General features: G+C 41.7%; 1 protein-coding gene and 1 long non-coding RNA gene across 7 annotated transcripts in view; one reads left to right on the top strand and one right to left on the bottom strand.

Annotated features, from left to right (window-relative positions):
• LOC144078023 (uncharacterized) overlaps window positions 1-777 on the top strand; it is a 2233-nt gene extending 1456 nt beyond the window's left edge. For both annotated transcript variants that reach the window (XR_013301164.1, XR_013301154.1), the window contains one exon: window positions 27-777. This is a non-coding gene — a long non-coding RNA (uncharacterized LOC144078023). The remainder of the gene's footprint in view (window positions 1-26) is intronic.
• baz2a (bromodomain adjacent to zinc finger domain, 2A) lies at window positions 596-26904 on the bottom strand. Of its 5 annotated transcripts, none has more exons than XM_077605500.1 (30): window positions 26778-26904; window positions 25287-25410; window positions 24611-25213; window positions 17209-18864; window positions 16872-17129; window positions 16392-16775; window positions 16259-16319; window positions 14162-14270; window positions 13979-14080; window positions 13659-13881; window positions 13471-13532; window positions 12935-13000; window positions 11048-11422; window positions 10718-10972; window positions 8988-9202; window positions 8845-8919; window positions 8601-8772; window positions 8466-8528; window positions 8248-8392; window positions 7612-8162; window positions 6326-6842; window positions 5570-5725; window positions 5330-5490; window positions 5194-5256; window positions 4110-4393; window positions 3894-4029; window positions 2902-3048; window positions 2565-2812; window positions 2341-2484; window positions 596-2023 (listed from the first exon to the last, which is right to left on the bottom strand). In XM_077605500.1, exons 1-30 carry the CDS (start codon window positions 26778-26780, stop codon window positions 1864-1866), a joined length of 7518 nt encoding a protein of 2505 aa, XP_077461626.1. In that variant the 5' UTR covers window positions 26781-26904; the 3' UTR covers window positions 596-1863. The 5 variants fall into 5 exon arrangements, with proteins under 5 accessions (XP_077461626.1, XP_077461710.1, XP_077461875.1 ...); XM_077605584.1 differs by lacking the exon at window positions 26778-26904 and adding an exon at window positions 26559-26665; XM_077605749.1 differs by lacking the exon at window positions 26778-26904 and adding an exon at window positions 26453-26652.

Genomic DNA, 26904 nt, shown 5'->3' with positions numbered 1-26904 from the left:
CTTGACAATTGCTGTGGTGTTTGCAGCCCAAGTGATATCTGCAGAGATTTGGACCCACGAGATTTGGATGTCTTCACTCAGTACACATATTCGCCATTGAAAAACAGGTGGGCGGGAGCAGCTTTGTTCCGTGATTAGTCCAGGATGAGTTCTCTGGTTTTAGAGACGTTCAGCGCGAAGTTGTTGACAGCGCACCGCTCGCTGAGTCTCTCTGCAGGCCGTCTCATTCCCCTCTGTGATCATCCCCACCGCTGTTATATCATCCGCATATTTCACAATGATGTTCTCAGGGGGGCGGCCAGACGGCTCAGTGATTAGTGCGTCTGCCTCACAGCTCTGGGTTCAGATCCAGGTCTACCTGTGTTGAGGTTGCATGTTCTCCCTGGGTAACAAGTTTCCTCCCACATTCCAAAAACATGCATGGTAGGGTGATTGGGGACACTAAATTGCCCCCAAGTATGAGTGTGAGTGTGAACGGTTGTCCGTCTCCTCATGACCCGCAATCGGCTGGCCACGGTTTCAGGTTGTCCCCTGCCTCTGGCCCAAAGTCAGTTGGGACTGAAAAAGGTGATGTGCTTATCCAAGAAAAAAAAAGTCACTTTTTATTTATTTATTTCAACTCACAGTACATTCTACAGATGCACAAGTGTTACATCACCTTAATACAACAGTCTTGTAATACATCTTGTTAAAAACGAATTGGTCCTAAAAATATAAAGGAACAAAATTTTAGGTCACCAAAACTGTACATTATTAAAAAGTCACATAACACCACATTTGGTTTTCTGGTCATTTTTTTTGTCTTTCTCAAAAGGAATAATGTATATTTTCAACAAGCTGATCTGAGGTCAGTGTAAGAAATGCATTCAAATAAAAGTTGGACTGCAGTGTGGCCCTGCTGCAGTCAGATTACAAGCAGAGTGGCCCACCCTGCGCTGATCCATGAACAGCACAAAAAGCAACGGAAACCAGGAATGCAACCAGTCGGGAATGTAGCCAGTACTTTAGTTCTTCTGCAATTCTAAACTGTACAATATCAAGACGACTTGACGTTGGATGTTTGCACCTTTTCAAATACTCAATCCTTTACAACAGCTAGAATTTACTTACAACCTTTGTGAGTTGCCACTAGAACAGAACCTTTCAGAAACCTAATAGTGATGGTGGCCATTATGCAGTCTGTACAACAAGCTTCTCACATCCACAAGGACTTGGAGGACTCCTATGAAGTCTGTGAATGTGCACGCAGCTCTGTGGAGGTTACACAACCTCTACTCATAATTTCATCTAGTTTAACTGGCCTGTGTCATAAATCGTCTAGACAAATCTATGAGTTTCTGTACACATTCACTACAAGCTATTGCTATTAAATAATCGCAGCTATTGTCATCTTCATATATATTTATATATAGAATATATAATAAAATATATTGAGCAAAAAAGTCTAGGTGTAAGACCCCATTCAATTCAATTCCTTTGAACGTGTAAGAAATGTCTGAGTTCTTTTGCTGCGGGTTACAATGCAGGTCCAGGGTGAAGACGTTCGCTCAGTGGCAAAATGGGAGCCAAATATTCCAAATAGACCCTCCTTGACCAGAAGGAACTGAAGCAAAAACTTGTGGATGGGTGTGGCGGGAGGAAACAGCAGACAAGAGGTGAGGACCAAGAAAACGAAATTCCAATCCGTTCAGTAGCAGGCCATAAGACCAGGCCAGTGGGGAAAAACAAATGCGGAAATATACACAGTTCTACACAGAGATATCTGTACATGAAAAATACATAGCTTGAGAACCCTCCTGAGTTTATCAGTAAGATCTCTTGCAGTGGTGAACAAGCACCGACGGGCAACAATGTTGCATGCTTCTATTTTTCCTTGTTTGAGTAGAACTCTGCCCAGCGGCTCTCAAAGAAGCGCCTCATGGAGTGTCCTGCCATCCCCACCTCAGATGTGTCCTCATTGAACAGCTCACAGTTGTTGAAAACCAGCTGAGCATCTGACGAGAACTCCTCACAGCTGCAATACCTGAGACACCAACAAAAAAAAAATTAAAAATGAATTGGGGAAAAACTTGCCAGGGGCCCGGGACACAAAATTTAAATGAAAACGTTTTGCAAGAACTTGACAACTACTGCTTGACTAGAATTTTTTCCAATTTCTCTTTAAAATTTGAATGAAACTTGTGTTCAAAATCTCAATTTCATTGAGATCCTTTGGTAGCTTCTGAGAAATTTGCTTTTAAAAATTGAATTTTTGGGGGACAACCTGCATAGCATATTTACAGTGCAACAGTTCAATTATGTTCCTTCAAATCATTCAGGATGGCGTGGAAAAAAACCTACCCTCCTTGCAGTAGTCTCTCTCTCATTGTGAGGAAGTCCATGGGGTTTTTGACAATGCGGCGGTAACCTGTCACCAGTCGGGGGTTAACTGGCTCAAGAAACGGCCAGGCATCTGCATGAGCCTCCATCTCCATTAGGATGATTCTAGCAGGTAAATTGAAAAGATTAACATCATTTGCTGAGGAGAGCTGTACAAGAAAGAATGAAGATGGAACGGAACGCACTCGCAAAAGGTGAGGTCCGGCTGGTTACGTGTGGTCATGCGACGCCGCTTGGCAGCCCCTCCATCTCCTGACTGACGAGAAGATGAAGATGAGGGGGCAGCCGCTACTGCGGCGGTCGTCATCTCCTTGTGCCGAGTGGACATCCCTGAGCTCCGTCTTGTCATCGTATCATCGTCCGAGCTGTTTTCCTCATATCGCTTCTTTTTCACCCGGGTACGCTTTTTGGACTGCGGTGATTCACTTTCCTTCTGACAAAGGTCAAGCAACGTGAGGCTTCAGGACCCGAAATAACACGACCCGGTAACAAGCTGCTTTCTGTTACGATTCCGGTTCTCACCTTAGCAACACAATTTGGACAAAACCAATCGCCCTCTGGCACCTGCGTGATCCTAGGCCTCAGGCAGTACATGTGACATCCCCGATCGCAGCCGTCACACAGAAGCAGACTGTCATCATTGTCACCTTTTCTGCAGATCTGGCACGTCTGTAGCAAAATTGTGGTCAAATTGTAAAGTTAAAAAAGGCATTTAGAGCTAGTTTTAACTACCGCATTTTTCAGACTACTGTAAGTCACATTTTTTATAGTATGGCTAGGCCTGCAACTAATATATAACTGCGACTTTTGGGCTATACTTATCTGAAAAACTGGCAGTGACAAACGAACTAGATCTCTGAAAATGAACTGTTTTTACACTGAACTGCTTAAATTTAAAATGGGAAATTAACTTATTGTTAACAGATGCCTATTTAGCATGTTCTCCATTTTACAATTACTTCAATGTATGTCTGTTGTTCAAGAATCTGTTGAAGTTGCGCCAGGGGTGGATACTTCAAGAGAACGGCCCTAAACACTGCTCAAATTCTACTAAGGCATTCATGCAGAGGAACAAGTACAATGTTCTGAAATGGCCATCTCACTCCACATACCTAAATTAGAACCATTCACGCTCACTCATAGCTAGGCAACCAGCCTCCTATGCATGTTTAGGGGAATGTGGGCGGAAACCAGAGTACCCAGAGAAAATCAACAGAAGCCCGGGGAGAACATGCAAACTCCATGGATGATGGTCTCAACCATCCATCTCAGAACTCTGAGGCCAATGCACTAATCACTCATCGCCATTTGTTCTCCACCAACAGAAGAGGAGCAATGTCTTACAAGCAAAGAAATCGTACAACATAAACGAGAATTTGAGAACTCCCTCCAGGCAGTGTAATAAAAACCACTGTTCTAAGCAGATGCTCTATGAATTATTAAAGTCATTAAATCTGTTTTACAAGGAAATTATACTACCAGAACACCTATGTGAGAGTTAAAGTCTTTCTTACCACTTTAGTCACAGATCTTTCCCAAGCAATAGCCTTCTCTAGCTGCAACAAACACAAACAAAGCTGGGGGGCACTTCGGCAGCGATCTAAAGCCTGCCGCCAAGTCCTGAGCCTGGAGGTGATCTCACTTTCAAGACTGGAAGCGGAGAAAAAAACAAAATATGCATCCAAATTACACACACAGGGGGAAAATAGTCTTCAATCCCTTCTTTCTACCTTATGACATCCATAGGTTGCTCTTCTCCTGGTGTCGGCGTGAGAGGAGCGAGGCGCATCACATCAGCTGGGTTCCAGAGCGGCTCCTTCAGGTAGCGCCTCTCAATGTTCCTCTCAAGATTGGCGAGACGCAGCACAGCCAAGTCCAGTGGGTGAGTGGCGATGCGGGGTAAGCCGGACCACTCTTTCTTGGTTCGGACAATCCAGTCGTCACGTGGGTCGGTGTCGTGTTCGTAGTACTGGAGGTCAGCCCGGGTTGAGTCCCGCTCGGGGACTGTATAAGCCTTTAATGGAAACGAACACACCAGAGATTAGAAAAACGTTGCCTTGTGTTGTTGTACAAATGGGGTGGGCATTGGGGAAGTGAAATGAAAATGTTGTCACTGGCCTTGACTTGAAACCTTACACGTTTCTACATTTGACACCAGTGAGTTTATAGACTTGAAGGCTCGTTTCCCCAAGTAAGAAAAAATGTTTTCTTGATACAGGTATAAACCAAAAGAACTACCAATTAGCCTCTATGTGATATCAGGGTCTTATAAAAAATAAAAATACATTAACCTCCTTTGACCTGACGGCCACATGTGTGGACATCACATTTTTGGTTGTCACAAGACCACAATGTTAAATTTTGGACTACAAGGGCCTGGCGTCCACTAATGATGTGGACATATTTTTTCTCAGAAACTACATCATGTAAAAAGATAATTCTTTGTTTTTACACTCAGCATTTATGTGTGGGTCTAACTAAGGTCACAAAATGGGATGAGTAATAAGCAGCATCTTTTATCTGAACATTATTTCTCCAATAGCAAAGGTGTAAGAAATTTGCCATTGACACATGAGTCATTTACATGAGGCCTACATAAACAAAACTTTTAAGATCCCATAGAATTTTACTTTGGCTATATAAGTCCAGTGATTCAAAAATTACTTGTCTAAAATAAAGTAAAACCAACTGGTAAAAAACTATATATATTTTGGGTTTTTTCCTGTTAGCACCATTTATTGAGGTAAAAAAAATGACTTGCTTTTTTTACTAGGAGAAAGGGGAATCTATTTGATATGCTAGTTTTCTGACTACCTGAAATTCTACAGCTGGTGCCTCTGTCTTAGATTCAGCATCATTGAGACTCTGTGGAGCCGCCTTAAGGGGACACAAAAGGACAAGAATTAGTTTTGTGTTGCTGAAAAATGAGTGACATATCAAGTTTTCTCACCTTTAGATGGAGGTCAGCAGCAAAGACTCGCTGCTCTAGGTCCTCCACCCACCGGAGTACGCTTTTGTCTGTCTCCATTGCTTTATCCTGTACTTGCCAAGGTTGCTGCAGGGCCTCGAGCAGCCGCTCCTTCTTCTCTTCCTTCAAGTCAAAAATAGGATCTAGCAGCAGAGAGCATTTCAACCATGTTAGACCAACAAGTCTGATGCTAGTGTTTGAAGCGTCTTCATTCAGAATCACCATTGATAGATTTGGAGCACATCTCCGTTAAACTCTCCATGTGTTTGGCCAGGTGTTTATGGAGCACCTTTTCTCGAATGCCTCGCGGATGTAGAGCCTGCAGTGTGCCAAATAGCTCTTCTGGATCTTTGATCCACCACCAGCCACGCACCATGGCTGCAAAAATGAGGCAACACTTACATTAACTACATTCCTAGTGTCACATTAATTACAGTGGACAAGATTTAAAATTGCTGCTTGACAGCTGTTTATTCTTTGGGTGCAGCATTCAAAATGGGTCCGTTTTTTTTTCAGTTTGCTTTTTTCCATATGGTCATTACACATGCCCACAACTAGCCAGATCTTTTTTTTTAAAGTGTTGAATGTCAAGATCATCCACCATAAAATTTAAAAATTCCAATGAGAGAAAAGCTGAGATTGGTTTGTACTCTGAAAAACAGTTATGTTAAAAAAAATGAATAAACTGCTGTCGAACCAAAGGCAAAACTGTTTCCCAAAATTATCAATAAATTGACTGCCATTGACAGTGATAGACGAGAAATCAATTTGAACAGAGATAGCTGACACTGACTGATCACATTTCAGGGGGGCTGACGGCAATAGACGTCCAATTGATCAAACAATAAGTTAATTTCCCATTTTAAATTTAAGCAGTTCAGTGTAAAAACAGTTCAATTTCAGAGATCTAGTTCGTTTGTCACTGCCAAAGTTATACATTGCAGTGTCAGCAGTGGCAACAAATGTATTCTTACTTACATGCTGGTATGGGTTTAACTACCAATTGTATAAAGTACTGTTGCTCAAGCTCTTGGAAACCAGAAGCGGGAGGACGACCTCTGCGTTTAGCTGTGGCACCTCGTTGTCCCCTGCGGGCTGGGCTACTCCCTCTACTGCCCCTTCTCCGTCTTCGACCTGGCCTGGTGCGGGAGGTCGGAGTTGGTGCTGCAGGGGGAGTTGGTGCTGCAGGGGGAGTTGGTGCTGCAGGGGGAGTTGGTGCTGCAGGGGGAGTTGGTGCTGCAGGGGGAGTTGGTGCTGCAGGGGGAGTTGGTGCTGCAGGGGGAGTTGGTGCTGCAGGGGGAATTGGTGCTGCAGGGGGAATTGGTGCTGCAGGGGGAATTGGTGCTTCAGGGGGAATTGGTGCGGGAGGAAGTAGAGCAGGCAGTGGAGGTGTGCAATCTGGTAAAGTTTGTGGGGCAGCGGGAATTTCCTCTGGTGGCACTGGTGTATCCGGGACAGGAGGAGCTTCAGCTACAGATGTCATCAGCGTGTCCAACTAGGGAATTGAGACAAATTGTAAATACAAAAAATATTCTTATCCAAACATGAGAAATTGTAAGATGTTAAAAGGGACAGACATTGGTTTCCCCTGGTGCTTAATAAGCCTTGCAGGCATAATCTGAAGTATCTGGTGATACCATTGAAAAGTGCAAGGTTGATATGTAAACAGAAATGGGTTTTTGTTTGTTTTTTCATTTAAAAAAATACTATTTTTTGGCACTTTTCTGATAACAAAAACTTGATGCGCCACAGGTTTCCTCTACCATCATGTTTGGCTGGTTTTCTAGAAAAAAACACTGAAATAAATCCGGTATTGTGTGGATTCCAGGGCAAAGAAACTCATTGTCTAATATCGAATAGCGGCGAAAATAACAAACGCAAATATGAGCATCCCAGATTCCCCGCTCTCCCTTGCGACATAACTGATAATCAGTATCACATCTACTTTTGCTTCTGTGACTCCATCAGTCTGTTGATGCATAATTTTACTAACATCACAAAAAGGCTGTGCTTGTAAGCAGTGTTGTTTTTGTAGTTCAACATTTTTCCTTAAACAATTTGCCTACATTCACCAATTTCATCATACGCAGTTTCTGGGTGTAATGACAAGTAGGCTTTTTGTTGTTGATGATGACGACAGGGCCTATGTCCGATTATTATTATTATTATTACATAAAATACTTTGACAACATTTGCAACTGTCTTTCAGGAGAAATACATTCATACTGAATGTCCCTCTAATAATGGTTAAAACAGCATCAAACCTCTCTGAGTGGAAGAGACTCTGTCGGCATTGTACTTGGCATCTGAGGGGGGGCACTTGTGTTCTCGTCATTTTCTTGTTTTAAGCCCCCGTCGTGTTTTGCCTCATCCTTCACACTTGCTATTGATTCACTGCCCTCTAGAGGTTCCGTGGAGTCAGCATCACCCATTAGTGCATGCCTCGATTGGCTCAGCCAATTCAGGAAAGCAGACTGCGAGAGATCTTGAGTGCATGTGGTGACCGGAGACCCCGGCCCATCTTCACCCCCCATTGACCTGGCGCTACTCCTTCGCTGGCGCCGTATTTTTGCCGTGCGGAGGTGGAGCTCCACTTCCGGTTTGATTTTTCGAGGACGACCTCGTCCTTTTTGTGTGCTCATAAGTGATGCGGTGCCAGGGAGGGCGTCTTCTTCTGGGGAACATATCTGGGTTTGAGGGGTAGGTGAGGAAGGTGTAGTATGAGGTGGAGTAGTAGTCATAGGGACCTCTTCTTTTTTGGGCTCCTTTTGGAGGAAAGTGACTGGCACCTCTGCTATAACAATATCCCCGGAGGCTGTGACGCGAGCATACAGAAAATAAAGCCAGTCGGTGATGTGTTCAAAATTCATTTTGACATTCGTGGCGTCACCCAGACTCACTCAGAAGCTCTTCAGGACCCTCAACCAAAACTCCTCCGAGATGAGGTAGCGCCAAGTACCTCCGCCTGTAACGATCTTGTCCCAAGATGACCACCCGCATGGAATGAGACGACTGAAGCAGCTTTTTACGGAAGAAAGCTTGGCGCTGTGAATCACCCATGAGTTATGGTTATTTCACACGTTACAGATCAAATGTTTTGTTAATGAAATTTCTTTACCTTAGTGAGTTTATCTATTTGCCTTTCCAGCTCATGCACACTGGCGTTGTTGGGGCTTTCACTCTGTGATGAAAAGATACCCGAAAGAGTAAAAATGCTCATTTGTGCAATAACATTTTTAATTTCAGCACACACATCACTTGTTTTAGGTTCCTCTTTACGACCACGGCGGTTGCCTCTCTCCAGGATGCTCTCCTCCTCCAGAACAAGGTTGGCTTCTTCAGCCACTCGGGCACTGCGTCGTCTTTCTTCTAAACACAGTTCTTCTTCAGAGCGGCCGGTGCGACGGACAAGTGTAGCTTTGAGCCTGCATAAATGCAAATACACTCGTCATTGACATTACAAGATAATCTTCAATCTGGTTTATAGTGTGTCTTACTTGCGAAGTTTCCCCTCAATTATCCACTTGTTCTTCCTGTAAGTCGACATGTTCTCCAGTGTATTGTCAATGTCACTATGTAGACATGAGAATTTTAGTGAGAAATAACTTGGTAATTGTAAAATCATAAGAGTGCTTCAAACCTTGTCACTATGTTGCTACCGTTGAGCTCCTCCACCACAAAACAGAGCACGGCTGCCTTGGTTTCAGGAGGCAAGGTGTGGAAGGATTTGGTCCTCAATGTGTTGCACACTTCTGTCTCGTAGCCATGAGATTCTAGAAAAATGCGTAGCACCTCGGAAACTGTGCTGCGCGTCAGTTGAAGATCAACCAGCTTTTCCCCAAGGATTTTTACCGACTGATGGAGGAGAGTTAAAAGGAGTTTTAAATTAAATTAGATGTGCAATAAAAAGGAACTGTCTTATCATTGGTCACAAAGAAACATTGGCATAATACCACTACAACATAAAATCTATGGCAACTGCTCAACAAGCCTCCTATTGCTTTAAAGGGAAAGACAACACACATTAGTCATGCATAATATAAACCTCTTAAGACCTAGACTCTTGCAAGGCATGCATTTTTATTTTCTATTTAGGCTAATTGGGACCTAATGAGTGTAAAAACATTGAATTATCTTTTCACATGATGTAGTTTGAGAAAAATGATGTCCACATCATAAGTGAACGCCAGGCCCTTGTAGTCCAAAATTTAACATTGTAGCCTTGTGACAACCAAAAATGTGATGTCCACACGTGGACACCAGGTTCTAGGAGGTTAAAGTGCCGTGGTGGATCACTAGGATTGATGTAATTCTGCCCCTTAATCTTTAAATTTAAAATTACTCTGCCCTAGTAAAAGACATTTAACAATGCTTGCAAAGTACCATTTTGTCTATTTAGGGAAAATATTTGCATTTACACAAGTTATTTCACTAATCATGTTGTCGTTCCTTTTAATGTTAATAAATTAACCCAATGGCTGCCACTCACAGCAATAATTATCCAATCCATTTAGACTGAGAGGGTTGACAGGTAACAGATGAGCATGCGATGGCTGCCAAGCATTACCGGTCCAAATAGATCAGACCTCTATCACAGTCAATGACATTGAACCATTAACATCCAATGCCAACTAATGCAGTAATATATAATGTAGCAAATGAGTTAATAGAACCCAGAATTGGGACAGATTGGTGCACAGGTGTGTGAACCCCAAACGAAAATCATGTGTTGACTTCAGGTGTCAAGAAGAATCTAAATATAGATTTTTTTTGCCTTTTTTCAGAAAATAATTAAGCAAGGTGTTTTAATTCTAAATTCATCATGATAAAATAATGTTTCCACTTATTTTTTAATGTAAATAAGTCAAATATATTTACTGTGTTTTCTTTTAAATGAAAAAAAGTTTTTTAATAATATTAAAATTTAAAAGATCTATAAAAGTGAATATTTCATTTTCCTCCACTTTTAATCCTAAAATGTTTTTCAAAAATCTAAAAATGTGTGAAAAAAATAAAATGAAAGGCATCAGCTTGCCTTTTTATTTTTCAATATAAGAATTTGAATATTTATGAATTGTCATTTTTAATAAACCCAAAAATAACAGTTTCCTATTGTATTAAAATATGTAATTAACAATTCTAAAAATGAAAGAATATTGGCTATTAAAAACAGGACATGGATACATTTTTAAGTCTATAAATGATCTATTGACATTAGTCAATTATAATTAATTATGGCATCCTAGTTGGCAGACATATCGGCCCTCCAAACCATAATTCAAACTTGGCCAGCAACAAAAATGTATTTGACACCCCTGTATACAGTAAAACGGAGTAAAAATGCTTAGGCAAATTATAAATATTACACACTTGATAATATGATGGCAGCCCAGGATCACGAAGCGCGGCCTGCATTAGCTTTGTGAGCAGATCTTGGACCTCCCCTTGGCTATCGCCCATGTCGAGTAGACCCTCTTGCAAGGTTGCAAGGCTGGGGATGTCTTTTGGTACATTGAGGCCAATCAGCTTTCCATAAGCATGAAGGAACTCCACCACAGACAGGCAGTGGGCAAAGGCGGTGCCTGAAAGAATCACACCGGGGACACGGGAGAGTTCCGGCAGGGGCTGTAAGATAGAAAGACCAGTATAATGTTAATATCTACAATCAAAGTTGTGTGTTTAAACATGCCAAAAACTCACTTTGTGGTCAGTGAGACACATATCTTCAGTAGGTTTCCTCAGCTCTTCCAAAATTAGTTGTTGCCTCCTCCGTTCCTCCAGACGTCTCTGGGTCTGCACTCTCCTTTCTGCACTTTTCTTTTCTGCCAGGGCAGCCTGTGCAGCTGCTTCTGCCTCTGCTTGAACTTTAGCCAGAGCCTTGGCTTTACCGCGAGCACTCAGCACCCTCTTGCCTTGAGCTATTCTCTCTTCATCAGTCTGCTGGACAGGAGGAGGAGTCTCAACCTTGACAGATCGTCGGCGACCGGGCTTCCTGGGCTCATCAACTGACTGGGATGAAAGCTCAGTTGTCTGTGGGATCCCAGAATCTTGGGATTCAGCCTGAATTTCCAAAATCTAAAATAGAAACCCACATCAGGGCATACAAAACTGTGGTGACTGTAATACCCTTAGTATAAAGTACGGGATCACCAGTCTTGGGCGAATACTCACCCAAGACATTTTATTCTGTAGAACAAACTCATATCACAAACATTACAAAATAATGAAGTGCAACTTTGTGGCATTCAAAAACACTAGAAGAAACAAATTTAAAAAACATTAAGGTGGTTAGTAAATATTACTTTGATAAACCAAGCACGGGGGAAAAAATATGGAATCACTTTCAAATAGAAAATAAGGACAGCACCTTCAATTTCCTTTCCTTAATTAAGCACATGCCTCAGATTAGATCGGCTCGTTAAGAAGCAGTTAAATAAGGGTGCAGGTAGACCTTGGAGGGCTGGTGGACAAAAGGAATTGACAAGAATCATGGCTATAAAGGTAACTCTACACATATGGTTTACAAAGATATGAGCTATTCAGTCAGTGGTATCCAAGATCCGGACCAAATAAATAGAGTGGAAAAGGTTGTTAGTCAGCCATATTGAAAGATCAAAGAAGACGTCTAAGCGTCAAGGGAGGCAACTAAAGGACATGTCTTGAAACACAACAAAACAAAGGAAGAACTGGGAGGAAGTTGGGGTGAATGTGTGTCAAAGAAATGTGCAAAATCGCCCGATGGAAATGTTTTTCATACAGAAAACTAAAAAGAAACCATTGACGCTTAAGCAGAAAAGAACAAGACTGCAAGGGGCTAAAGAGGCAATCATGGACTTTGGATGACTGGATGAAGGGGACCTTTAGGGAGGAGTCCCGAATTGACAATGGACAAAGTGAGTTTGATTTATTTAATAAGGGACAGCACATATGTAAATATGGAAGATTGTAGCCGAGGGCTTATTTCCATCTTTAGATCCTTTGTAGGGGTTGAAGCTAAATGACGACAAATATTCAAATACACAAGTTTGCTTTGACATTTTGGACAGCTCTCTTATCCCTTCAATTGAAAATATTTTTGGGGAAGATGACATTACATAAGGAGAAAAAGTCTGAAAGCATTCCCTGGAGAAAAATGCATTCAGTTGATGTCATCGCCTGCAAATAGCCCAAGTCTTAAAACCTGTGAAAACTGCGTGACCGCAGAGTTCTGTGGTGGAGGCTTCAATCCCAGGTGGGTCCTCACAATGTGGAATTTGCATGTTCTCCCTGGGCTTGTGCGGGTTTTCTCTGGGTACTCCAGTTTGCTCCCACACCCCAAAAACATGCACAGTAGGCTGGTTGAGAGTGAATGGTTGCCTGTGCTTGGCTGGCCACCAATTCAGTGCCCGTAGTAAGCTGGGATAGGCTCCAGCACCTCCCGCAATCCTTCTGAGGATAAGCGGTCCGGAAAATTGAGGAATTTATTATTGTTTTATGTTTGTGATCTGAATTTATTCTGCAAAATAAAATGCATGCGTGAGTGATCTCCCAAAACTGGCGATTCCAACTTTTGCTAGGGGTTGTATGCAAATATTTTAAGGAAAATACCTTGGCTTTCTTTTTGTCATCTCTGATTTTCTTCATTTTCGCATCCTCTCTCCTCCTTATTCTGGCCTAGGCAGTTCAAACAAAATAAAAATGAAACAGAGTCACATCAGAATAATCTAAAACAAGGATGTCATCCTTGTGGCCCAGGGTCAAACTGTGAAATGTGGGACTGTATTTTGTACCACACAAATACAGTACTCCGCCTAACTTGATATATTGACATCGAAGATGAGATTTATTTGGGTCGGTTTATGTTTGTTAATTACTTTTATAACAAACTAGCATAGCTCAGTCTGTCAGTTTTTAGCAATGTTGGTTAAGCTGTTAGACAAAGCGACTCAATAGTCACTTGATTGCAAGATCATAGGTGATACCAAGGTGAAAGGAAAATTGATCCTGTCACTAAGGTAATCTGCACAAACAAGTTTTTTATTTAGTATTTTGACGCCTGTGCCAAGACTAAACACCACCTTTGTGGGAAAATTATTTGGCCACACCTAACTGCAAAAGTGTGATTTTATGGATATTTTACAGACCTTTCTCTTCATCCTCTTCTTGATCTTTGCCATTTTCTCTTTTTCTTCCTCTGTAAGTGATTCTGCATTTGCAATTGTGGATTAGTCAAACAAAATAAATATTTCAATGTACCTGGACAAAGATTGTACTACCACCACAACTATAAACCCTACTGATCAAAGTCTTTCGAATTAATCATCACACCCACCCTTCTCCTCCAGTCTCTTCAACAGCTTGGCATCAACCTTACTAAGGAAGTCAATCATCTTGGGTTTGGGGGGTCTACCCGGGCGACGGGCCTGCCCTGTTTTTGGGCAACGACCCCTGTTAAGTTTTTCTTTTTCAGGGTTGGGTGGTCGACCTCGCCTGCCAGTAATGGCCATGATCATAGAGGGAATCTCCTCATTAGCCAAAAGAAACCACTTCGCACCCTGCCACACATCATAAAGAAACAAGAACGTCATTGTTTAATGTATTTAAAACATTTACAGTGACCAGAACTATAAAGATAACGAATAAAATCTCAACCTCGGGACTTTCCCGTTCTTCATAAAAGTCTCCAACAGGCATCCGCGGGCTAAAGCTGAAGTGCTCTCTGGTGACGACCCCACCCTGGTGTTTCTTCAAGTACTGAGGTACATCATCAATAACAATGTCTGCCACTCATAATTATACATATTTTTGTTTGTTTTGGAGTAAAAATAAAATTACCTTTATAACCTCTGGGAATTGCTTCATTCTTCGTCCACAAGGCGTGTAATACCACGTTTCCCCCCTCATACGATCATTCAACTTCTTTACACGAATCTCTCTTTTCCATCTGTCAAGAGAGACAGTCATTGTTAAAGGGTAGCACTAATTCTTAACCCATTTTTTTTCGGTCAGCTTTTAAGGGTAGTTTATACCGCTTCCTGTTTGTCAGCATTCACAAAGTATTCTCAAGCATACTAACATTATCGCACATTCTTGTGAGAGCCTTTGTAACTTCCTTTGTCTGATTGCCACAGGCATTTGCAACCAGTGGAGATTGACTTGAAACGTTTTCGTAGTCGTGATACAGAGGTAATGGCAGTTGTTCCCGGTGCAATTTCCAGGTGAAGTCTCTCTGACAGACTCACTTGTAACCTCATTAGGTGCGCAAAATGACTTCACTGTAGGCGTACCTATTGTTTACCAATTAGGGCCCATTCCGATACAACTTATACAGTGGGGCAAATAAGTATTTATTCAACCACCGATTGTGCAAGCATTCTTACTTGAAAAGATTAGAGAGGCCTGTACTTGTCAACATGGATAAACCTCATCCATGAGAGACAGAATGTGGGAAAAATATCAGAAAATAACATTGTTTGATTTTTAAAGAATTTATTTGTAAATCATAGTGGAAAATAAATACTTGGTCAATACCAAAAGTTCATCTCAATACTTTATGTACTCTTTGTTGGTAATAAGGGAGGCCAAACGTTTTCTGTAACTCTTAACAAACTTTTCACACACTGTTCCTGGTATTTTGGTCCATTCCTCCATGCAGCGCTCCTCTAGAGCAGTGATATTTTGGGGCAGTCATTGGGCAACACGGACTTTCAACTCCCTCCACAGATTTTCTATGGGGTTGAGATCTGGAAACTGGCTAGGCCACTCGAGGATCTTGAAATGCTTCTTACGAAGCCACTCTTTTGTTGCCCTGGCTGTGTGTTTGGGATCATTGTCATACTGAAAGACCCAGCCACGTCTTATCTTCAATATCCTTGCTGATGGAAGGAGATTTTCACTCAAAATCACTCGATACATGGCCGCATTCATTCTTTCCTTTACACAGATCAGTCATTCTATTTTGATTTCATCTGACCATAACACATTCTCCAAATCCTCTTCTGGATCATCCAAATGCTCTCTCCAGACGGGCCTGGATGTGTACTGGTTTCAGCAGGGACACGTCTGGCAGTGCAGGATTTGAGTCCTGGCGGCTCATTGTGTTACTGATAGTAGCCTTTGTTCGTGTTTCGCCAGGATTCTTGTTTCAGGGTTTTTTGTATACAATTTTGTGCATTATACTCGAATAAATACAGTATTTTTTAGTCGTCTAAGAATATGGGGATCAGATCCGTATCGCCAAATGATAGCATGAGAAAATTCAGATTGGACCAGAAGTCAAAAAGTCCGTCTGGGGACATCACTATTGCTTCCTTGAATTTCAGTCATTTCTCTCAATAGTATTACAAGTTTGGTATTCTTTGAATGACCATACTCCATTGTGGAAAGATGTAAAAATGTTATGTTGATTATGTTAATTATTTTACAGATCAAGCATTAGAAATTGAGCAAGCAACTGCACGCAATTACACTATCTTAATGGATCAGCCAGAATCGACTCCTAAGGCTAAATCAAATCGAAATACACTTTAATAGCACAAACAATAGATTGAGAGTGATTAAAGAGTTAATTAGGGAAATACCACCTTTTTTCACCCAATCTGCTATCCGGTAATTACTACACACTAATTAGCACCTTCAATCTTCAGATGGACACACTTACGAATGAGGTAGGGACATTACGGGACAATCATCAGCAAAAAATAAAACCATCTTGAGAGAAAACCTGGTCAACATAATCGGTCTTTTTGTGTATGAGGTGCTACATTTACCTAGCTCCAAAGGTGACAGAACAATTTGGATGACATTTGTGTATCTGTGAGAAGGTACTGTTAGGATTTCAGCACAATTAAAAAATAATAAAATGTTAACCCTAGAAACAATCTAATCTGAATCTGATTTTATTCATCGAAACTGCAAAAAAAAGGAAGTTACCCATGCAGCAGAGGGAACTGGACTTGCTGTTCTGTTGCAACCCTCCTCTTGACGGGAGTACCTGTTTATTAAAAAAAGGCTCAAAAGAGAACTATTTTCATTGTGATAAACTAAAAAAATAAATTTTCCTCACCTTTACCTAGCGTGGAAATTACATCAACCTTGTCCTCAGCGTCACTGGCAGGTTCCGCAGTGTCATCTTTTGGTGTGGAATCGTCTTTCCCATCTTGCTCATGTTTCTTTGCTCTTTTAATCTTCTTGGATTTGTCAAAGGGTAAACTGAGGGCTGATGTGTTGGCGAGAACTGCTTCAATTGTGGCTGTGATGGTATCAATCTCTTCAGACGGAGGCTGAATCTGGTCACATTTGTCCAATGTTTCTTTGACCTGCTCTGGTCTGAGAGACACCTTTCTTTTCCTTCCCTTGGGTCCCCCCTCTAGGATTTGCCCGTCTGCAGAATTGATGTTGTCCATCTTTGGGGTTCGACTACGGGGTTTTCTCTTTGCTTCCTCGGGAGCTTGAAGTAGAATACAAATGCATGTTATTTGTAAATACATATTGTTGACGTAAATAAATTTTGATCACAAAAGACAGTCTATAATAACATAAAAACCTGATTTTCTAATCCATAATGCTTTTGGAGACTGGGGTTTGTAAGGTTTTCCTGGGCTTCTTAGAGAGCCTCCAGTGGCTGAAAAAACCTGATCTGCAACTGGCTTCAGTGAGTGGTCAGCAAGTTTGCATACAGGGGTACTGAAGGCAATAAAATTCTCCCCGCTCATCTTAGAAGTTGGGGTAGAAATGAACTCCATTCCAGTGACATTGGGGGATGGTGCATGAGGGCCAACAGGAGTCCAGTCTGCTCCAGTCACTGAACAAACACATTGTATTATGTTTATTGAGTTCTGAAAGCTCAAGTTCAGTTTAACCTTAGAATTAAACAAAGTTACCTTGGGAATGTCGTTGAGAGGATCCAAATGAATTATTGTTAAGCGAAGACTCTAGCATGGACTCACTTGCCTCAGACATTTCACGCTCATGTGTGGAGTTCAGACTTGAATAGTCCATGGATGAGCTGCCATCTCCAGTTGTCTCATAATGAGAAGATGGTTGTTCTGTGCGAGAAATACTGGAAAACTGAGAACTGCCATTTCCCAGACGGAAGCAGTTGCCAAAGGTGCTGGAGTCATTTATACATGGGGTGCTGTTAGCAGGGGACTTATCCAATAAGGAACGGATATGGATTCTTGCTGGCGTGCTACAGATCGAACTGTCTCCATATTGGGAGGTGAGCGAAGAGTGGTCAGAACCAGCTTCAACTATCAGTGAGGAGTGTTTGGTAGTGGACTCTCGGTGACTCTGCAAATATTGGCCTGGAAGATCAGAGGAGTTCTGAGGGTCAGAAGCTTTTTGCATTTTAATTTTGGTTGACTCTAAATGAGGGGGACCTGCTGCAGTCATTGAGACCTTCCCATATAATAAGTATTTCTCCTTGTTACCTTGACCCTGGTGCTCTGGCAACAGAACTAACTGATTCAGCACACTGACAGGAGATGAAGTAGAAGGATTCTGCTCAGGGTCAGAACTTTGAATCCTTTTGGAAGATGTCGCAGGAGGCACGGATGCCAAGGCATGAGGGTTTGAAATCGATGCAGACCTGCTACCTTGCGTGGTTCGTAGAGGTAAGGTAATGAGAGGGCTGGCTGATGGACTGTCGTGGGGTGACAAGGAACGTAAATTGAGCTGCTCTTGCATTGGTGATACTGAGGCATTGGAGTGACCAGAACCAATAGATACAGCAGTGTACAAAGAGTCATGCTGGAGCATGGCTGTTGGTTTATTAACAGTAGAAGGCATTCCATGTGTCGATTGAGACATGCCAGGAGACGACCCTGGCGGGGCACGAATGCTTCCTGATGCATCACATTTTGATAGGTTTGATGTTGGAGCTGAAATCAGAGGGAGCTTAGAGCCTTGAACCATTTGTTGAAGAGATGAGATGGGGGTAGAACCAGAGTATGATGAAGTGGACACTATGGCAGGTGTTAAGACAGCTGTAATTGATCTAGAAAGCGACTGATGCTGAGCATCAGATGAAGAGGAAGAAACCCACAAAGATCCAGAACCACTCTCCGTCAAGCCTGGAGGTGGACAATATTTTGGATGTGTTGTAGGTAAGGAGGAAGACAAGGAACCCACCACAAGATGTTTAGATGCAGGAAGTGTCATCTCAGTAGCAAAAGGAGAAAGAGGAGGTGAGGAATAACTGGGGGAAGGAGCTGATGAAGACTGGGGTGGAGTAGATTTGATATCGTGGTGAGGACCAATAGTAGATGCAGGGGAAGCCATGGGAGAATCAACTGCAGGCGCACCGGACATCTTATCCTGAGATGGTTTTGCAGATGATAAAGGTGCAGCAAGTGGCCGAGGTGGTGTGCTTGCTGCACTCACTCTTACACTCTCTGGTGGTTGCACAACTAGCTTCTCAGAACTCTCATGATCACTTGTGTGCCTGACAGAAGTTGAGGAAGAGTTGGGTGGCTTGGGAGCAACAGCTGTCTCCTCTGTGCGATTGCAGACATTGTTTGCCTCCTTGCTTTCATGTGCTGAGAATGAAAACATCACCACTCAATCAGAAATAAAAATATATGGATGAAGTGATTATATACTTGCAAAATGCGGAGGTATTGGTAAAAAAAAAACATTATATCTTAAAGTAGTATTACAGGGTTTTTGGATAAACGCCCTTTATTCAAACAATGTAAATCATCAGCAAATTTTATTATGCTGCTAGACATTATTCGATAAGCCAGGTTATCAATTTCCTACCAAACATTTTAAAATGTCTTTACATAGTTGCCAATTACATTTATGTGTAAACAGCGATACACAGGTCACATGACAAACACTAAAAAAACTGTAAGCAACAAACTGAACTTAACATGAAGAAATTGTGACAGTGCTTTAGAGTATTAAAGTTCCCTGAAATACAGCCACAGTGTTTTTGTTTTGACCAAATATTGATCAATTATAATAGCGGAGAAGTAATTTGTAGACCATCTTGATCCATCGGTGTTCCTGAAGTATGCACAGTTAACTATTAACTTGTGTGGACTCAGAGTTTGAGTTTTATTTAATTAGGGACAGCACATACTAATGAACATATTCATGTTAATGAACATACGTATATATGTAAATATGTAAGATTGTAGCCGAGGGCTAATTTCCATCTTTATCCATCATTCAGCACTTTGGGCACTGTAATAATTCTAGATACAGTGGTACCTCAACATACGAGTGCCCCGACATACGAGCAATTTGAGATACGAGTAAAATTTAAGGCAAATATTTATCTTAAGATACGAGACGAGCAAACAGAGGACGCGAGAGGCTGCTCATAAGAACATCATGAGCACTGTCTCTCTCCCCGCAACTCGCTTGTGTAATGTCTCTGGTCGCAACTCCCTCGTGTAGTGTCTCTACGAGCACTGGGCGGAGCGCTGCATTTTTGCAGTGTTTTTTTTTTCCCTGTTAGCCCATTAGCGGAGCGATTCCTAATAAGAGACTACTTCTCGTTGGTAAGTGGTCGTGTGTTATCCTATTGTGAAAGTCAGGGTGGAGGCGGGGCAAATAGAGCCAACACGGGAGAAGAAAGGTATCAAATTTTAAAACAAAATTAGAATTAAGTTTAGTCTAAGGTTAGATTAAATTTATTTTTGAGTGTGTCTGTATCGTAATCCAAGTTCATTTAAATTTGTTTATGTTATGTTAGGAGCGTATTGCCGTGCAAAGTCCCCCACAACCCCCTCTCTCTCCCCTCCGCAAAATCCGTCTAATTCTAGCAATATTAAACACATTTCAGTACTATTAAACCACTAGTTATTTGTTACTTTGTTAATAGATGGCGAATTAGAACAAATAAAAATGTTTTTCCAATCCAATATCCTGTTTTAGGTGTTTTTTCTGAGGGTTGGAACGAATTAATCTGTTTTTAGTTCATTTCTATGGGAAACGTTCATTTGAGTTACGAGTAAATCGACATACGAGCTCAGTCCCGGAACGAATTAAGCTCGTATCTCGAGGTACCACTGTACATGGCTATGTAAATCAATTTAACATCATTTCTAGTAATATACAAGCTGGGTTTACCAAAATCTGCACTTTTTGACCCTTTGCAAGTGGCTTTAAAGTATGATGGAGAACAGCCAGTTGCTTTGTGACATGTTAGTGGGAACTTGTGATGCCTTCCAGATCATTTTAATAACTATACTAGTGATTTAATAAGAAAATCGTCACTGAAGCTTCTACAATTTATGAACGTAAGAGTAACCATCTCACGGTGAAGCATGCTGAACAACTTTGCTTTTTGCACCAAAATTTTGTGCTGCTCAGTTGAGACTACTGATTGGTTGACATTTCTGTGAAAATGATGTAACTTTGTTTTGCTATCTCTAGCAATTGCAAATTTAAAATGCACATTTTACTTGTATTGACAATAGTGAATGCTGAGCCTGAGAAAACCTGCACTTTTGAAAAGTTAAACCAAGTTAAAATACTCCAGTTGTATTGAAAATGTATTTTATTTTTTGTACAAATATTTTGTATTTGTGTGATTTAATAAAGTTTTATCAAGTTCAGTGCTTGTATTAGTCATTTTTTTATAATAATCAGTATTGTTACTGAAAAAAAACCCATATTGGTCGAACTCTACTGTTGACACGTCTGAGTAAATCAACGGCAAATTTCACACGGCGACAAGTTTCTGGACAGTTGATGGAGTGCATATATTTACAACACTAGGAGTGAAGATTTGACTATTTGAAAGGGCTGTTTCAGGGGCAAACAGTTATAGTTCACTCCAAAACTAGTAAAATAGTACAGTCATACCTCTACTTACGAATGCCTCCAGGAATGAAATTTTCAGGTTACAGAATATTTTATATGCAAATGAGTGACTCGAGATATGAAAAAGATCCAACTTACGAAATCCCCCCAAAACTAAAATGCATTTCCTTATCTGTTATTTTATTTTGAAAATATTGTCGTGGATGCATTGATTGTCACTTTAGAACAGGGGTCCCCAAACTTTTTCCTGTGAGGGCCACATAACCTTTCCCTTCTCTGATGGTGGGCCAGTGTCAGTTTGTAACAGAAAAAGTGTGACGATCATAGGGGAGCTTAAAAAATTTATTGTTTTCCAGAAAGCCACACATAACCAAATAACCCTTTCCAGGTTTTTTACAGAAAAAGTCAGGAAACAAATAACACTATTAATGAAATAAATAATAACTAAATAACCCTCTCTGAGTTCTTCACAGAAAAAACAGGAAATAAATAACACTATCTATGAAATAAATAATAACTAAATAACTCTCTCTGGGTTCTTCATAGAAAAAAAAGCCATGGAACATTAACTTTCTGTTGTGCCATGCACAATCTTAACAGATAAAAGTTCAGCTCAGTTGTCAGAGCAGAATCTCTCTCACGTCAACACTTTGCAGCACAGTGCTTGCCGGTGAATTAGGCAGTGGACTCGTAGCGGGGCGGTGAGACCCCTTTTTTCCTAACTCCCGGTTCATGTGTCCCATTAGACTGCGAGTTTCGCCCACCATGCTAGGAGCCCCGCCAGTCGTGATGCTAGCTAGCTAGCTTTGACCAGTCCAGGTCCAACTTCTCCATGGTTTGGCACACTGTCAAAAATATCCTCTCCCGTTGTAGTCCCTTTGAGACTTTGGAAGGCTGCCAGATCCTCGCATATCTCAAAGTGTGCGCTAACTCCACGAATAAAAATGAGCAGTTGCGCTGTGTCTTGCACGTCCGTGCTTTCATCCAGTGCTAATGAAAAAAAGTCAAATTCTTTCGTCTTCTGCTGCAGCTGGGCATATACATTACTCCCAATTTCTTCAACGCGTCTGGTCATTGTACTCGCCAACAGACTTACGGCATTAAATGCATCTTTCTTCTCGGGACACACCTCCTCCGCGACAGCATCCATACATTTCTTAACAAACTCTCCGTCAATGAAAGGCTTACCGCTGCTTGCTATCAGTTTAGCAACTCGAAAACTGGCCCGAACGGATGCCTGGTTCAGCTGAGCTTGGCGTACAAATGTATTCTGCTGAGATAGTAGTTCACTTTGAGTTTGTCTGCTCGTATTTGGCCTTGCAAGCTATCGTACTTGTCTTTGTGACGGGATTCATAGTGTCGGCGAAGATTGTATTCTTTGAATACCGCCACCGTCTCTTGACAGATGAGACAAACAGCCTTTTCTTTGCATTGAACAAAAAAATAATCGTTTGTCCACTCCAGGTTAAATACCCTGCAATCTGAATCAATTTTTCTCTTACCTAACTTTTTCGCCATTATTCCGTTCTCTCTTTGACAGAGCGGGGCCTAGGATTGTTTTTTTGAAGAAAAAAAAATCTGGATTTTTTTTTTCTTTTCCAAATCGGAAATAAATCCGATAGCATCTCTGGTATTGTTCAGAGGGCCGGGCCAAATGTGCTGACGGGCCGTATCCGGCCAGCGGGCCGTAGTTTGGTGACCCCTGCTTTAGAACATCGCTAGCCTCTACTGTGCTCTCATTTCATTGCTCTCATTCTATTACATTAATGACAAAAAAGCATTCAATTCAATTGGCTGTCTTACAACAACCACTTTCCAGGTTTCAAGATTCTCTCTTACATACCTGTCCACCTCGGCTAAATGCTCCCTTTATTAATGAGTGCAATGACCCATAAGCGATTAAAAACCACATAAATGCAACACGGCACATTTTCACACACGGACACACGTAAAAGTCTAAAATTTAGTACAAAGTGGACGGCTTTCGGCCCAGGTAGAACGGCTCTTGCCGCCATCTGGCGTACAAATACGGGTATTACGTCTCCCATAATAATGGCCCCGGAGGGAACTGTTTCAGCGGTGCCGGGCACATTTCCATATGCTTTATTTATTTTAAGGCATTAATAAATCATTCCCTTATAATTTTCTCATTTTTGTGTTTCCTCACATCTTTCATACAAAATTGGGACACTGAACAATTTTAACGGGTTTAGTTGGTAGTTGTGTGAGGACTGGAACAAATTTGAGAATTTACATATGAAGTACACCTCTACTTACGAAATTTTCAAGTTACAAAAAAAGTTCTGGCACCAATTAATTTCCCAAGTAGAGGTATGACTGTATAAGAAAAGGCCAATCTAATTTCACAATTGAAATATACCAAATAAGCTAGTTGGGGGTCATGGACCATCTTGGTCTATAAGTGTGCCCAATAACATTGCAGAAAAAAAAATCCAATCAAGATATTTTGGGTGTAGATCGGTATGGGTATGGTTTGGGCATACCAAGGGTGCCATCACTTTCGCATCACACTGTGGGAGACCAGTAGAAACATTAATTGGCACTCAGTTTGAATTTCCAAAATGGTAAGCAGACAAGATGGCCCAACGTATGTCTACTTTTTGGAACAATATTAAATTTAAAAAATGTAAACAATGTCATCATGGAAATTAGTAAATAAAGGTAAAAATTCAAGGATCTGGTAAAAAAAACTGAGGTTCTGGTTACATTGAGAGAAAAGGCCACTTTAAAACAGGTTCCACAATTAATTTGACTTAGATCTATTAATAAGATGGTTGATTGTCTCTCAGTGCCCCCTATGGCTGACTGGTGACCAGGGTGTAGTTTGCCTTTCACCCGAAATCGGCAACCCCTACAATCCTTACAAGGATTTGCGGTACGGAAGACGAATGAATGAATGTTTAAATAAGCTTCGATCTTACCTTATTATTATATTATATATTACCTTATTATTGTATACATGCTGACTAGATACAATTTCTTCAATATTTAATCATTAATCTTATTTACTCCTTTATTCTCCTAAATTGCCATTTTTTACAGCTTCTGTGTCAGCTGGAAAAAATAAATAATAAAGTGGACCAAAGTGAACTGAATGGAACCATTATCATAATCTTCATTAGTAGTAGAGTAGCAGGCTGATGTTTGGGCAAACTTGGGTATATCCAAACTCCTTCATACAGAGTGTTTACTGTTGTTCTTTTGTCGAGGAGCAGAACAAATCTTCTGGTTCAAAATCTAACAAGTTCACACGCCAAGCTTTTGGGTATAGCAAGAGCGTTCAACCTTGGTGTTATCGGACAATAAAAAAAATCTCGCAAACACAATGTGTTGTGGTTTGATGAAACCAAGGACAAATTGTTAGGCCTTTCTGTTTGTTACAAACAACAATTGCTGTGGGTCACCAAAAAAACAAAATCAACAGTGAAACATTACAGTGACAACATCAAGCTAAGGCACTGCTCTAGAAATGTTGCATCCTCTTACCTTGTGACGTAGACTGCTTTGAGTGCTGTGACGATGTCAGAGATACATGCTGCTCCTGGGAGACTGGCATCCCGTTCGACAACATGCCGTAATGTTGCGGGAGGTGAATTGGTGGCCGCAGGCTGGAGTGGAGATGGTGCTGGGATGATGGCGGGGACACTTGCTGGTTATTTTGTGGTGGAGAAATGCCACGATGTGCCTGACTCTCATATGCTCCAAACATACTGCGTGAAGCGTAAGCAGCACCCTGTGGGGCAGGGTTACTTCTATTCCAGAACTGACTGCCAGTAGCGGGAATGTTTGATGGGGCTGCCAGAAGCGACTGCTGGGAGTTATCCATATCCCCATTCAGTTGGTATGGCCCTTGGGCCTGGAAGTGATGTGACTGAGGCTGTACAATGCCCGGTGTCGACTGCTTCTGGTGCAAGCCAGGAGATGTGGCCATGCCCGGACTGAACTGAGGATGTCCTCCCCATAGGTAGCCCAGGCTGCTTTGAAGGTGGTTGCTGATAAGCGGGTATGGACTGGAAGGTGGTTGTGAAGTAGGTGTTCCAGACCCGAGCACAGTAGTGACGCCATTCACATTCATTTCGCCATTCATATCTGTCAAGCAGAGGAAACATTAGCAGTTGCATTGTAGAACATAACTATAGATTGCATCTTTAAAGATACCCACTCTTTCCTTGGTGAGGAAAACTCATGGAGGAACCATTAGTATAATGGGAATCCCCTGAGGAGCGTTTCAGTCCTGAGTTTGGTGAGGAATGGGTGCCATAGTTGAAATGATTATTTGCCTCCATCTACAAAAGTAAGAAGACATGTTAACACATGCAAGGCAGCCAGGCGCAACCATTCACACTCCCAACACCGCAAATATGGATTCAACACACAGTGCATCACCATTTTCCTATTCTGTGGTATGAGTTCATATCAATATGCCATCAGTCGAAGCCGCCTATTTAAAAAAATTGTCAAGTGGCACCTCTTCTCAGCACCATCTTGCTCCAAAACACGCTTCAAAATGTCGCACGCAGAGGCGGCGACGACGACTAGCAGATGCCAGCGAGGCCCAGCGAGACGCAACGCAAAAGTAGACTAAAGCCCACAGGAGGTTCGTCAGTCCGGCTTGATGAGACGCTGCTAAACATGTACACAACATGCGCGATAAATACAAGCACAAGAACACGCTTCTTCCGAGTCGTATAGTCAAAGAATCGAATCGGATACAGTCACCCAAAAGGCCTGATTAATGTCGTCATATTAACCCAAGTCACCTTCTAAATACATGATTTCCTAATTCAACGAGGCCATGACGAGAGCTGCTTTAGCTAAGCGCCATTCACTAGTTCGCTTCTCACAAGAACAATTCATGCCAGAAAGATGCTAGTCTCCTTTCGGATGTGGTGAATTAAGAGTTCAAGACGAGAAAACGTGTATAAGCTTTTCGCTCACAACGGAGAGAAACACAAGCATTTCCATTCCAAGGTTATTACGCTAAATCATCACAATGGAAAACCTAGCGAGTCATTGCTACTAAATGAAGCTAACCCATATCGTTCTTCAGCAGATCGCCTGCATGCGCCGTGAATACTCAACCACGCTGGTTTCTATCCCGTAATGGATATATGTATACATATGACTCTTCTGGGTGGAAATTTAGCAACATGTTCCGTCTTAACAGCTGTGTTCGCGCTGCCTTTGTTCGTCGGCTAACGCAAGCTAGCACCCTGATGAAGTTACATTGTTTACGCTGAAATACACACGAACAGTTTTCGCAGAGCATCATCTTCCCACCCTGCGAGATCAAAACTTATATTGAGACCACACTTCCCTCCTGCAAACCTTTCCATTCCGCGGGTCTCTATGGCACGGGTGTCTCTACCTCGCGTCCTAGAAGGCTTGGAACGACGATGCTACGGCGATAAATAATATACAACTCTTGCCTAACCTGTGGGTTTTAAATTAGCAACATGGCTGATATGGTCCCGTGCAGCCTTCACAGAAAGCCAGCACCAGCGCCTTAAGCCTCTATACAATGCTTGCCCATGTCCGGTCAATAAACCGACGCTTCAAAGTAAAATGCCTTGTGGCGTTTAAGTAGTTATGTCGTTTCTAAAATTGCTATGCAACTAAAATCAACAAAAGAACCGAGGTTAACAACACATACCATATGTAATCTTTTGCTAATGCTTCACGGACGAGAAATTAGCAAATATTGTAGATCATTTTATAAAGTAATTCAGCGTGAAAACAGGAAACATCCACTGTACGTAATTCAGCGTGAAAACAGGAAA

The sequence above is a fragment of the Stigmatopora argus genome, chromosome 1 (genome assembly GCF_051989625.1).
Source record: "Stigmatopora argus isolate UIUO_Sarg chromosome 1, RoL_Sarg_1.0, whole genome shotgun sequence".
NCBI classification, from domain to species: Eukaryota; Metazoa; Chordata; class Actinopteri; order Syngnathiformes; family Syngnathidae; genus Stigmatopora; species Stigmatopora argus.
This window is presented reverse-complemented; position numbering and strand designations above follow the sequence as displayed.